Genomic DNA, 13,600 nt, shown 5'->3' on the forward strand with positions numbered 1-13,600 from the left:
CTGGCCTTTTCAGGCGAGTCATTTGCTCACGACTGACTTTCACGCTGGTCTGAAGGGGACTGCCCCGCATTTCTGTTAAGTGTCTCTGTTTCAAGTGAACTTTCTTCCTCCCTGTGATGAACAGAACATGCTGATTTGGGAAGGCAGCCAGCAAAATGTTTGCAGCTCATTTCAGTGTTAGTTTTAGGATCTATACTCATCTCTGTTTCAAGAGAGTACATCACTCTCTTTTTCTGTCATGGCAGTTTACAGTAAACTGAGAAGTCTACAGATGCAGTTATTGTTTGAGACCGTGGGCCACTTTCGGTTGTATCAACCGGAACATAAGTAAACAGAATTTAAGAAGGACATCAGAAAGTTCCTGACTGAAATTACTTACAAACTGGAATAGGAGTCATTGAAGTTAGGGTGTATTAAAATGCAAATAGGATACTCCAGCTACTCAGAGGAATGTGGGGAAAAAAAAGTGGAACTGGATTCTTTTAGACCTAGATGATTTATCTTGTAATCTGTGATTTTTCCTATCATAAGGGAGAAGGCCTTGTTCAGAAACATGAAAGGACAAGGGCTTTTTGAAGAAAAAGTTTTCCAAAATTTATTAGGAACATTACTTATTTTTTAATAGTGCTTTTACCTTAGCCAGCTGTTGTATTAATCATTGTTTCTAGTAAGTTCAATTTGGGACAAAAATATAGCTCATGAAGAAGAATAAATCCAATGTGATTAATATCTGGCAAAACCCACGTCTAATGTGGGAAATGCAGCGCAACTTTAGTAAGAAATGTTGAGCTTACCTGAAATAAATTTTAATAGTGCTTTTGTTGTGTTTGTTTTGTAGTTGCCTTGTGTCGTAGAGGTTGAGGCATCCAAGGTCAGTTCACACAGACTGGTTTTGGACAGATAGTTTTATAACTTGAGCACAGCACAGCTTAAGATAAACCAGTCAGTTCTGCTGTAGCCAGGTCATCTTGTGCGCAGTTAGGACTGGTAGCAGTGGGTCCAGGCCTGGGGCTGGGAGAGGTCCCTGGGGAAGGCTTGGGGCTCCTGCCCAGCCCAGCAGTGGCTGAGGACTGATGCAGGGTGCAGGAGAGCGGGGAGAGCTGCGACGTGGCTGGAGCGGCTGCTGGCTCCGCGCTGGGGCAGAGGCGCAGGAATCCCCCAGGTGGTGCTGATGTTGAGTTTGGATCAACAGGAGCTGAGAACAGTAGGCTCAAGAATGCTTTTGAAAACTGCGGGACTAACTTTGGAGTAGACTGAGGCCATTCAGCCTGCATCCCACCCTGCCGCAGGTGCATGTTTGCAGAAATTTCTTAGAAGGGGTTCGTTACTTGTACAGCCTGGGCTGACTGTTCAAGGTTATATTTCGGGCTGGGAGAAACAGCCTCCAGGCTCAACCTGACTTTGTGCATCTGTGTGGCACCGTACTGGGCCCAACGAACTTCCCGGGAGTGAGGCTGTGATGCAGAAATGATCCAATTGCCTGTCTGACTTCTGGAGGCAAATAATTTGTGCTTTTTTTTTTTTCCCCCAAATTCTGTTTTTTCCCTCTTGCTCTGAATAACAAAAAGTTGACTGTGTATTGAGCCCTGTGGCTGAGTGTATTAATTAACCAGTGTGCTTAACATCTGTTGCATCTGGTTTATCTGTTGCTCATTTCAGGGAGCAAATGTCATGTGTAGCTTAATGTTTGATAAGGTTTTAGATTTTTGAGTGTTTTAAGCTTTATAGTGCTAATTGGTGAAGGTAAAAGCTCAACTGGAATTGTTACTACAAGGGTTTGTTTTTCAAACTTTACTTGAAGTCTTAAGATTTGGCACAAAATCTTCCACAAATAGATGCAACTATGAAGGTAACTAACCAGATGTCAGGAATGGCTTGTTGAAATAGTACTTAATTAAATATTTGGTATTTGGTGGTTTGGTGTTGTGGTGTTGGTGTTTCTGGTTTTTTGTTGTGTGTGGTTTTTGTTTGTTTGTTTGTTTTTTTTTTTTTTTTTTAGTGTTGTGGTATATAACACAGGAGGCCAAATCTGGATTTGCTCTTGACTTTTCATAAAATGCAATATTCCTGCTTTTTGTATGGTAGCTTATTTGACACATCTGTCCATAAAACCAAAGGAACTCAAATTCCTGATGAATAAAATACATGCATTACAGCTTTTGACTTGTTCTCTATTTAAGTTGTGCTTAAGTATGCTTCAGTTATATTAGACATCTTCTTGTTTCCCTATATGAAAACGAGTTCTCTTGTGAAAATCTTAAATTGTTTTATTAATGAACTTTTGATCACAAGTTTTCAAAGTAGCAAACGTTGAGTGGAGTAATATGTGAACATTGTTATAAAATTACTGTAGACTAAATATGAACTTTTAAGGAAGCTATCTATAAGATTCTGGTTCTATATAAAAAGTGTAAGCTATAAATGGAGAAACAGATGACACTTTTGCTCTAGTCTTTTTAGAGAAGCAGTTTGCTGAAAATATCTTTGGAAGCAAGAGAGAATTAGTGAAAATAACTTCAGTGTCATTTCCAAAAGCTGTCTATTAAACAGATGGTAAAAGTGCTGAGGCATGTGGTGCTGACACCTCGCTGCTGCAGCAGCCAGCAGGGTGAATGTGTTGTGTAATAACCGTTGATCTAGCAGTATGGATTTGCACTATTTTGAAAAGGCTGATAGGTTCTTATATCTCAGTATTCTAGGTAGTTGATCATAGATGCCAACTAAAAAGAAATTCCTACATCTTATTTAAAAAAAAAATCAATTTGCCATCTACCTATCTCCCTTAAAAATACAGGAGACTTGGACTTTCATGAATTCCATGCAACGAAGTATTTATCACTTTGCAAGATAGAGAAAACATTATTTTTAGAATCTATTAATTTGGTAAGATCTTAACATGATGATTGAATTTTGCTTTTTTGAAACTGTTATTTTCCCATGATTAATAGCATATGCTGGCAGTATTTTATGGAAGAAAAAAGCTCGCATTTCTCAATTCAGAGTTCAAGAGCACCAAATGATATACTCAGCGCAGCATGAAAAGAAAAATACTTGAAGTTTCTAGTGTAGCTCAGGAAAGTATTTTTTCATTCTCATCAAGCTTGTAACTAATGTTGATGTTTGGGTGTTTAAGCAAGAAGAATTTTGGTTTTATAAGGGATCTATTGAGCCCTTGTTTTCTTAAGCAGCGATAGTCCGGATCACTGTTTGTTTTTTCAGTTTGAATTGATGCTTTATATTCCCTCCAATAAAAGCTGTATGCTTTCTTATTTTGCCATACAGCTGCAGGTTTCGGTGTGAAAACTGACTTAAGCACAACTCGCTATCTAGCCAGAAAAAGACTGGGAATACACTTGGGTTCTTATTCATGCACTAACACCAATAAAATTAGTCACAAAAGTTGGTAGAGAAAATACCTGTTATTTCGACACCCTGGTCTTACACAAGAGCTATTTCAAAAGGCACTGTGGTGAATCCAGCAATTAAGAAAGGCATTAAATTCAGTTAACTGTCTTCAAACCCGATGTAATGTTTTCAGTACTGCCCTTCAGTGTGTGACTCAGATAAGCATGCCTGTTTAAAATTTACTTCTATCCAGTTTCTGATGAGAATTGCAGAAAAAAGTCCAGAATCCTTACTGTTAAGGCTTATAAAGTTCATATTAATAAAATAGATGAAAATGAGCTTTGGACTGGATTACTTTCGGTGCTTTTCCTCTTTGAGCACTCACTTTGGCATTGCACTAGAGTGCTTTAAATGTATTATATAGAGCGGCTGTCTGTCCTCACATTTTTTTAATAACTTTTGATAGACTAAACCAATGAATCAGTAAAATAAAAGGCCTCTTTGTTAGTGTAGTGTATCGCTAATTGAGGTTTATGCACTTATGGTTTGGCAAGCAGAAAGTCTGAGTTCTCTGGCTGTTAAGAAATTAGAAGCTGACAAGAACAACTGACCCATTTGTCTATCTTGAAAAAAACCTGGGATGCCTGCTCTCCTGAAACAGAGATCCAAACAGTTTCAGCTCCGTTGGCGTTTAATTGTTAATGTGTGCGAAGTCTGTTTCAGAGCTTCTTTGGCACTTCTTTGAAGGCCGTTAGTCAGCTCATCATAGCGGGGCACATTGCTAAAGAGCATTCCTGCTATCTGATCTATGTATTAGTTGTTTGGAGGTCAACAAAAATCTCCACTGGAGGATTTTACTCTGGCTGGAGGAGAAAGTACTGTTAAAGGTTGGTTATCGAGGCTAGCTCTGCTAAAAATAGCAGGATGGACAGCAGAGTAATAAAGTGAATAACAGGAGCCCATACTAAAATAATGCTGGCAACAAACACAATGTTCTGAGGTTTTCTAAAATACAGCAGACTTTTGTCCCACATTCCAGTAATTTATTTGAAAGGCATGTTCCACTTGAGGATTGCCAAGAACTTTACAAATACTAAGTCTTTTAACATGTCTAAGGTATGTGCTGTGCCATTTTAAAAAGAACCTTGTAGGCAAAAATGATAGCTGTATTTTTCCGGGAGCTTGTGGTCTATAATAATACAGAAAGTTTTTCTTCAGCAATTTGGGGAAGCTTCAGACTCTTCAGGTATGAAAACCTGTTGTAGCTTTCTATCTCAAATGTGTTTGAACTAAAAAGGCAGGTGTTTTATTTCCACTTCCCTCCCCCCTCTCATTCAAATCTGAATATAAGACATACACAGTACGAATTCAATTTGAATTTATGTTTCTCTAGATTTCTAGCATGTTATCATCTATGACAAGCTCTGCAGTCTAGTTGTACTTTCTGGGGGTGTAAAAATTGGAGCTTATACAAATGTGAGGCACTGGTTCTCCATATGCAGGTACAATTTAAAGATAAAATGGACGAACTGAAGACAACAGAGCTAAAGAAAGAAGGTACCAGAATTACTGAGGGAGAAAGAACTGCTTCAAGAAATACCTATAGCCTTTAATGTCAGAGCTGTTTGAACGGAGAATGTCATCAATGGGGTAAAAAAATTAGTAGAATTGGGCTGGACTTTTAACACTGTAAAACAGTGGTATTGAAAATTAAAAATATAGTCATGCTAGAAGAAAGCTGAAACACATGGCATTGCCTTGAGGTGAAGGAAGATGCAAGATGCAGAGCCTCATAATGGAAAGTTTTATGCAAGAAGGATGTGAAAATCCTTGGGTGATGACTTTGAATAAAAGCTTGTGGTACGCTAGCAGATTTAGGAAATAAGAGGCACCAAATCTTTTATTAGCTGGAAAAATCAAGACAAGAAATCTTGAGGCTGCCCAGGCTACACTGTTGAAGACTTTCCCAGTTCTTTATACCACCTATGGAAAAAAAGTACAGTCTTGTTATAGTGTAGATTTTTGAAAAATGGCATAGGCTTATACATACCTTTTAAAAATTTAATGCCCTCTTGATTTTAGCACACAGGCAATGATATGTCTTCATGTTAAATGACCCATATAATACATTTTCCTGCTTTTGCAAAGGTTTGCAAAGGCTTTCAAATCTCAAATGTATTTGAAATAACTCAGCATATGCTTGAGTAATCCAGTGAGAAGTCAAGTAATGTACTTGGACTGTTGGCGGTGATTATTGGCGAACACTGAAATTGCCTGCGTAAATTATTAAAATCTTAATTTCTTTGGTAAGACAAAAATCAATGATCAAAAGTAAACTGTACAATGATACCGTGTATTGTCAGTCCCTCCCTTGGTACTACAGTGTGAGCTGGAGTGAATCAGGCTGCAAAGCTGCTACATTCATAGTCTGGTTGTAGTTGGACAGTCCAGACATCCAAGTCGGGGCAGAATCTTTCAGATTTTAGTGGTTAAAACTAAACTCCACAATGTGTGTAGGCAAATGGTATTTTTTTATAGATAAAATGAATTTTAGCACATCTTCAGATGTCAACAGGAATGTCCGACAGGAGTTCAGGGAGATACCAGGCTTGAAGCTCCTGCTGCCAGGCTTGGGACTGCTGGAATTGCTGAAAATTCCAAAGCACTTATCACAGATGAAACTTATTTTTACTTTGTCTTATTTTTGACAGTAGCTGTAGTATTTTGAAAAGAAAAAATGTTTCTATATGCCTGTTTGAAACAGCTGCCTAGGATTATAGAAATTGTCAGGCGCTCCTAGGCGGAAAGTCTTCAGTTCTGTTTTAATCAGTGATAAATGTTCAGTTGCTTAAGCACATACCAAGACAATTATTTTACTGAAACAGCCAAGGGAAAAAGTGTCTTTCCTCTTTGCCCTTTCAGACAACGTTTCTACTGGAGATGCTGCCAGTCTCAGTCCTGATGCTGAATGACTCTCTCTTGTTTGACCAGCATTAGTCTATGTGATTTTAAAAAACAACTTAAATCTCTACCCCCAGCTCCCTCAAACTTCATTTATTTCGAGTAAGGCAGAACTGTCCAAGGCTCTGAGTGTTGGGTCAATCAGCACTTGGTCTGTATAGAATGAGTTCGTTGTCTATAATGTAAGACTGTCTTCAAATTCTTTAAGTATTGCTATCCTATCAGGGGTTTGGAACAATGTTTTTAAAACACTTTGCAACTTTAAACTTTCTGTGTTATTTTGTTTTTATTCTCCGCAGACTCGAGATGATTTTCTTGGGCAAGTGGATATTCCTCTTTATCAGTTGCCGGTTTGTATTTTTGGGGTTTTTTTGGGTTTTGGGGTTTTTTTTAAGATTATGAAAGGGAAAAATGATTCTGTATGCAACTGTATTAGTCGTCTAGGGAAGTTAACTGTACTGCTAAGTGATTAAATTCTCCTGCTCTGTGGGTTTCTTGTTTGGTTTTCTTTTGTGGATTTGCTAGGGACTTTTTAGTGCTGATATTTACCAAAAAATGTAGGTTATCTGGTGTTATTTAGATAGTGGATTCTGCTGCTACAAGAGTTAGGAGTGCTTTTAGCTCTGTCAAGAATGAAAATGGAGGTTTGAAACAGTCTTGAAGACAAGAAGAGATTGTAAATATTGTCATATTTCTTAAAACATTTTCTTTAAACCTCTCATTTTAAAGAGAGGATAACAACTGTGGTAAACCAAGCAGTTGTTCTTTCAATGTGGTGAGAGCCGTGTCAGAGGTGGTTATGGAGAAGTCCCATTTCCCACTGGACCTGGGATGCGAGATCCCACTCAAGAATCAGACGGGGCTGGAAAGAGTGGCCGCCACCTCCCTCGGGATAAAACCCTCTCAGCATTTTCACTTCTTGCTAATGAGCTGCACAGCAGTATCTGGAGTCTTCAAAAATTGGGGCATTTCCTTTCTTTGTTTTTTAGCATGAACTGATTTATAGAGCCTCACTGAAGGATTTTTGTGGCTATTTTCTTACCTTCCTCAAATGTTGATTTTTCCCTGGCTCCTCTTTGTTTCCGTCTTCCTGGTCTAAATCCAGTGTATTTTATTGGCCCAAACATAGGTGGATTTTTTGAAAGTCTTGTCTTTACATAAGTAAATATTTTGGATAACTAAAGTCACTTTATAAATTATTTGTTACATGCGGATTTGGTTTTGCTTGCTACTATTCAAATGAAGACTGTTCATAACTATAAAGAGCTGGTAATAAGAGATGTGTAAAAAGAGCAAATCATCTGCAAGGAAAGCTAGTTGGCAGATATGAATTTGTTCCTTCCAAAACCAAAATGTATTATTCCAAGTGTAATCTAGCAGTGAATCTAAGGCAACTCTTGTTTTTGGAAAGTCAGAAAAATAATTATGAAACTTAGGTTAAGGAAATAATATTTTTCTCTGTGTTGTGTTTCCACAGTGTCTTAGTGTGTGTGTTGGTAGAAATAATGCAAGGCGGGGGGAACCCCCCAAAACCCCCCAAAACCAAACCCCAAGCTTAATTCCATTTTAATTTCAGAGAAGTACTCAGCTTAGTTGTAAGACAGTTCATTTTATAGTTATAGAACCTGATCATGCAGGTAACACCGGTGTAACACTTTATCATTACAAGGTGAAGGTTGAACGTTTCAACTTGAGTGTAGTATTTCTAAATTGTATTAGTAAGAGCTTATACTGAAATATCTGAAATACAAGTGAGCATTTTTCTTTCTGAGATTCAGTGTAATAGTCATCACATTCAGTAAAATTTGGACAGCTTAATCTTAGCGCTTTTTCATAACAAAGCTCAACGGTTCCAAAAAAATCCTGAAATCTCTAAATTAATCATGTCCAGCCTTTAGATTCTGCATATTTTTTGTTGTTTTATTCTAATCAAATGTTGACAAACATTAGATATTTTTTGAAAATTCTAGTATGGAATTAGGATTGCATCATGTACCATTGTTATTTATTAAAACAAATATAGCAGTTGCAAGTTTTTCCTCATATTATACAGTACTTCTTGAAATGCTTAAAATGTGTTCATTAACGAGAGTCTAGAGTTACTACCCAAAATTTACCAACACTTGGAAGAAATGAGGAAAAAAAACCCTCAAAGATATTTACAAATGTTCTTACACATCTAATATTGTAAAAATCAAACGTCGTTGTAAGAATTGCAGAACTTCAGCTGGATTATAAATATTTATGTTAACCAGAAAAATAAATATATTTGTGGTGTGGTTGTGTGGTGGTTTTTTTTTTTAATGATCCCTGGTGTGTATTTCTCTACCTGGATGTGGGATGTATATTTATAAAATGAGGTCTGTTTATCTCTGTGCTTCTTTCTGTTGAGCAACTTTGCTGCTCTGAATCAGAATAGAGATGTTCTCAAGATAGATTCTTCTGTGATTAATTTTTACCTCCAAGTCCTGAAGCTAGAAATGGCTTTTTATATATGTTCCATGTAAAAATACTTGAAAAATATTGAGGGAAGAAAGAGAGCTATGGTCGATCTTTTAAATGTGAAAATTAAGAATCTGTTTCTTGATTTCAGGCTAAACAGGGGGTTTTTTTTCTGTGCTTTAGAAATTGTAATATATGTATACGCTGGAAGTTGTTTGTTTTTTGTGTTGTGTTTTTTTTTTTTTTCTTGAACTAGGGAAATAGCCTTATTACCAAGATTAAAGCTGGTATTACTATAGTCAGTCCCATAATTTAAATTTTAAAATGTTATATGGCATTTACATAAACTGATTGTAGATTTCTGATAATTTTCTTTAACTTCAAGTGTTTGATACAGATTTTTCTTGAAAAAACTTGTCTTATTGCAGACAGAAAATCCAAATATGGAGAGACCATATACATTTAAGGATTTTGTTCTTCATCCAAGAAGGTTAGTAAATACTGCAAAGAAATTCTAACTTCTATATCTAAACAATGCTGTTATGTAGTTACTTGTATGTGTGCAAATGTTGTCTAAATTTTTTTTGTTTTCATCAAAGCAATATGATCATCAATGGAGTAAGATATTTGTGCTTCTAAGTTTTCTGCATTAAAAAGCAAAGTATTAGGCCTTAGCGATGTGGGGTTTTTTTATTTGTTTGGGATTTTTAAAAATTTATTGTAATAAGATGATGTGCAGGTATCCAGTTAACTCACTAATGATTTTACAGAGCTCTGTTTTCTTTTTTTTTTTATACTAGTAGTCAAACAGATGAGATAATTGGAGAGATTTCTTTACCAAGTGAAATTATTAAATAGAATCAATATGCAGAAATCCTGTTTTCAGGCTTCTAATGATGCATTAAGCTAAATACAGAGAGGCAGATGCTGAAGTGTGTAAGCTTGCTCTAACGATAAGTTTTAGGAAAAGTAGTCCTGTAGGTTGAAATAATGCTTGGTAGATTGTCTGCAGACAATATATGAATTAAGTTGTCATTATTCTTATATTCTTGTTCTTCATTGTTATGCATTGGATACCAGGGAAGTTTTCAGAAGAGTGAGTTGGAAAGACAGGTTTCTAGTTGTGGTACATAATATAAAGGTGTATTCAGAAGTCTAAAAACTCAATACCATTATAGAACTTCATTAATTTAAACTATAAAAAGACAAACTTGTGCTGAGAAACTTAAGAAAAATCCTCTAGCTGTGCTTTCTCAGCTATTTTATTTCCAGATTATTTTACAATTGAATAATAAGAACATTTAATTTTCTCTTCTGCAGCCATAAATCAAGAGTTAAAGGCCACCTTAGATTAAAAATGACTTACTTACCTAAAAGCAACGGGTCTGAAGAAGAAACCACAGAACAGGCTGAAGAATTGGAGGTGGGAAAAGAAGTATTTATTGCTAAGAAGTCTAGAAAATGGTCGGTCTTCAGCTGTTAAGGGTAGTGACAGTAGACATGAGTATTAGGAATCACTAAGCTGTGAATAGTTTTAGAAACAAACCAGTTAGAAGTGATTGCTTGTATCTTATATAAAAGCTGTAAGTCAACATAAAAATTCTGAAGCAGTTTTTCTAACTAAAGGAGTGGCTTTGTCAGTGTATCTAAAAAAAGAGAACATACACTAGGCTTTGGGTTTTGTTCTGGCACTGACTTGCCATATGTCTATGTAGCTTTTCTTGATTTAGAGTTAATGGCAGTATCATCACCCAGTATTTTTGCTGCTGTTCAATATTGTTTGACCCCAGCCAGCCAGACACTGATATCTTGCTGGTTTTAGAATTTCAGCTCACTCCAATTTATAGGGATATTTTGATCTTAACTACTTTACCTTTATAATCTCTTGTAAGCACAACCAATTTAGATCAGTGGATTGCTTTTCAAGACCTTAAACAACTCTTGCCAGCACTCCCACCTTTGGTGTAATTGAACTCGCTGTTACAAAATGGTGTGCTCATCTGACTAGTACATTTGCAGTAGATGTATGAAATGAATTGTTTTTTAAAAAAATCTGTTCTGTGAATGCTCTTTATTTTCCTGGAATAAACAACTTTTGATGCTAATATGTTTCAGGAACTTGAGTTAAAAATAAGATTCTGCATGCATCACTTATCCTATAATTTCTTGAGAAATATACACAATAAAACCCAGAGTCAGTCTTACTGGCTTAAGATGTAGTGGAACTGCACCTTAAAAGGGTTGGTTTAATAAATTGAGCTACTTTTTAATCTTTGGTAATATGAATTAAAGTTAGTTAATCTTGTGTCTCTTAGCCTGGGTGGATTATATTGGACCAACCAGATGCTGCTAGCCAGCCCCAGCAGCAGCAGCAGGAATCTCCTCCGCTGCCTTCAGGCTGGGAAGAAAGGCAAGACATCCTCGGCAGGACCTACTATGTCAATCATGAGTTCAGAAGAACACAGTGGAAAAGACCAACTGCTCAGTATGTCTTTTGGCCTGAAAATTCAAGCGTTATAATATAACTACAGTAACTAGTTCACTCTACTTACACTGAAAGCAAGAACTAGAAAGTGAACAGCTCGAGAATAGTAGAGAGCTTTCCGTAGCTTAGCCTTCAAGCCCACGAGTAATGGTCACTGGCTAGTGGTCAGTTTAACTGCACAGTACTCCTCTTCTCTTCAAGTATGCACTCGAATGAAAAGTGGTTGCGATTGTAAGAGATAATACTAATATACTAATGAAAAGGAAAATATTTTCCAGCTCTAAGCCTGGTTCTTCCTTCCCAGCATTAAATTATTTACCTTGGGTTTTTTGCTTTTTTTTTTTGGATTTTTTTTCCCGCTTAACATGTGAATTACAAAAGTAATACCGGGGATGCAATCTGGTTCTTTAGTTTAACTTCACATTGACCTGAATGCTTATTCTTTTTGAACAGTTTACATTAATTTTGATAGCGCATGGCTATTTCTTTTTCTTCTGTTGAGAGGACTATAATGTATGTTTTTGCTGTTAGGCTAGCTTACTTTTGAAAGATAAAATATGGCTACTGTGTGCTGACTTCTCCTCCCAACAGGGACAATGTAGCTGTTGCAGATATTGGTAATGTGCAGTTGGAGGCCCAGCATGTGTTCACTCATCGGCGACAGATATCGGAGGATACAGAAAATCTAGACAACAGAGATTCCCCTGAGGTAAAAATAATCTCTAAATGTTTCTGAAACACAAGGAGCTTTTAAATCTGGTTTAAAAGATTTTCTTAACTATTTGTAACTTGGAACTAATTGTTTTTAATGGTTTTTTTCCTTATTTTCTTTTTAAAGAGCTGGGAAATTATAACTGAAGATGAGGCAACAACGTACAGCAATCAGAATGTTCAAATACCTCTCTCACAGAGTAATTGTGATATACAGACTCATCTTGCAGAAGAACTGAGTACTAGACTTACTACCTCTGGAAGTTCAGCTACTGGCCAGTCAGCAGCCTACACTGTAAATTATTTTTCTCGTTGTACTAACATAAAGAATATCTATAATATTTTGCACAAAATGTTACTACTACTAGAATTGGATCCATAAATACTTCATATTAACAATTATATTTTTAGTTGCATCTCAAATGCAGAGAATTTAAGAGTAATCTCTTTTACTATAGAACCCCATCTAAGCAGACGTTTTATTCTTCCCCACTTTGCTTACGTGAATTTCTGCCTGAGATTAAAACAGACTTGGATTAACTATTTTTCAGTCTGTAAATCTACATCTTATTCTAGTGTCATACTAAGTACTGCTGAAAACTGCAGATGATGGAAGCTGTCTGTATCCTGAAAGCTTATTTATAAGGGAGTCGTGCTATGTTGGTTACTTTCACCACTAGGACAAGTTTTAAGATCGCTCGTTTTTCATTGTGAACATTGGGATAAGGTTTTATGATAGGGCTGAGTAGACCTAGGGACTCCCTAGCAGTGAAAAAGGGACCTCACTCGTAGTTCCACAGCCCTTGTGCCAGTTACGAAACTTGGCTGACCTCTCAGTGAGTCTGTTCAGCTTGCTAACCCAGCAGAAAACTATTATCTTTTCCCTGTCCCAGCTCTGTTTTTTACTGTTTTAGCAAGCTGAAACAGTACCCTAGGTTGTCTGACAAATACTACACTGGCAAAGGGGGAGCAGCAGGAATACACAGCCAGGAGTGAGACTTGTCTTTTTGGTGGTAGAAAGCAATTAAATAGGCTCAGCTGTCTTGTGAAACCTGAACTCCACAAACAGCCTTTTAACCTGACCTGTGGTTTAGAGAAATCCAGTGTTCCTTGAGGAAAGCCTGTAGAGGTGACCCAGACCATCTCGCCTGTAAGATTTTTGGTGTTTGAATAGACTCATTAGCTTTTGTGATGCTGAGAATGCCATTGCAAATGTAAATTTGGAATTGGCTATGTTTTTTGAAGTTAGTACAAAGGCATCACCAGTGTTGATGGAAACAGCAGAGTGAGACCAACAAGACTTTACTTGATCTCTGCTATTCAGAATCCTATGGATAGTAAGAAAACTTATTTCAGCTTGCTTGGGTGGCCTAAGCAAAGGAAGAGGCAGATGTTCAAATTATTTGCAAGAGCCAGCTAGAATGACAGTCTTGCCTCCTTTTACCTTCATTACCCTCAAAAAAGTAAATTTAAAAACATAATCGCACCTCTTCTTTGAAGTATTCTAAAAGGGTATGTAGGTAGGGAAAAATCCTTCAAATAATCCAGGAAATTCTGGAGCAAGATGCAATATAGTTGCTTAATTGTAGCAGATGAGGTCTAAATATGGTTCTAGGCAGAAAGGTGGTTGCTTCTGCAAAGTCCAGGGATTGAACT

The 13,600-nt window shown here is 36.8% G+C and overlaps 1 protein-coding gene across 3 annotated transcripts in view; it reads left to right on the forward strand.

Annotated features, from left to right (window-relative positions):
* NEDD4 (NEDD4 E3 ubiquitin protein ligase) overlaps positions 1-13,600 on the forward strand; it is a 58,905-nt gene that overhangs the window by 28,892 nt on the left and 16,413 nt on the right. For all 3 annotated transcript variants that reach the window (XR_010606771.1, XM_065642214.1, XM_065642213.1), the window contains 6 exons: positions 6,606-6,656; positions 9,177-9,238; positions 10,069-10,171; positions 11,064-11,233; positions 11,825-11,942; positions 12,072-12,239. Coding sequence is in view for 2 of the 3 variants with exons in the window: in XM_065642214.1 (XP_065498286.1) it covers positions 6,606-6,656; positions 9,177-9,238; positions 10,069-10,171; positions 11,064-11,233; positions 11,825-11,942; positions 12,072-12,239 (672 nt within the window). In the remaining variant the exon portion in view is untranslated. The remainder of the gene's footprint in view (positions 1-6,605; positions 6,657-9,176; positions 9,239-10,068; positions 10,172-11,063; positions 11,234-11,824; positions 11,943-12,071; positions 12,240-13,600) is intronic.

This window comes from Caloenas nicobarica, chromosome 10 (assembly GCF_036013445.1).
Source record: "Caloenas nicobarica isolate bCalNic1 chromosome 10, bCalNic1.hap1, whole genome shotgun sequence".
In the NCBI taxonomy this organism is placed as follows: Eukaryota; Metazoa; Chordata; class Aves; order Columbiformes; family Columbidae; genus Caloenas; species Caloenas nicobarica.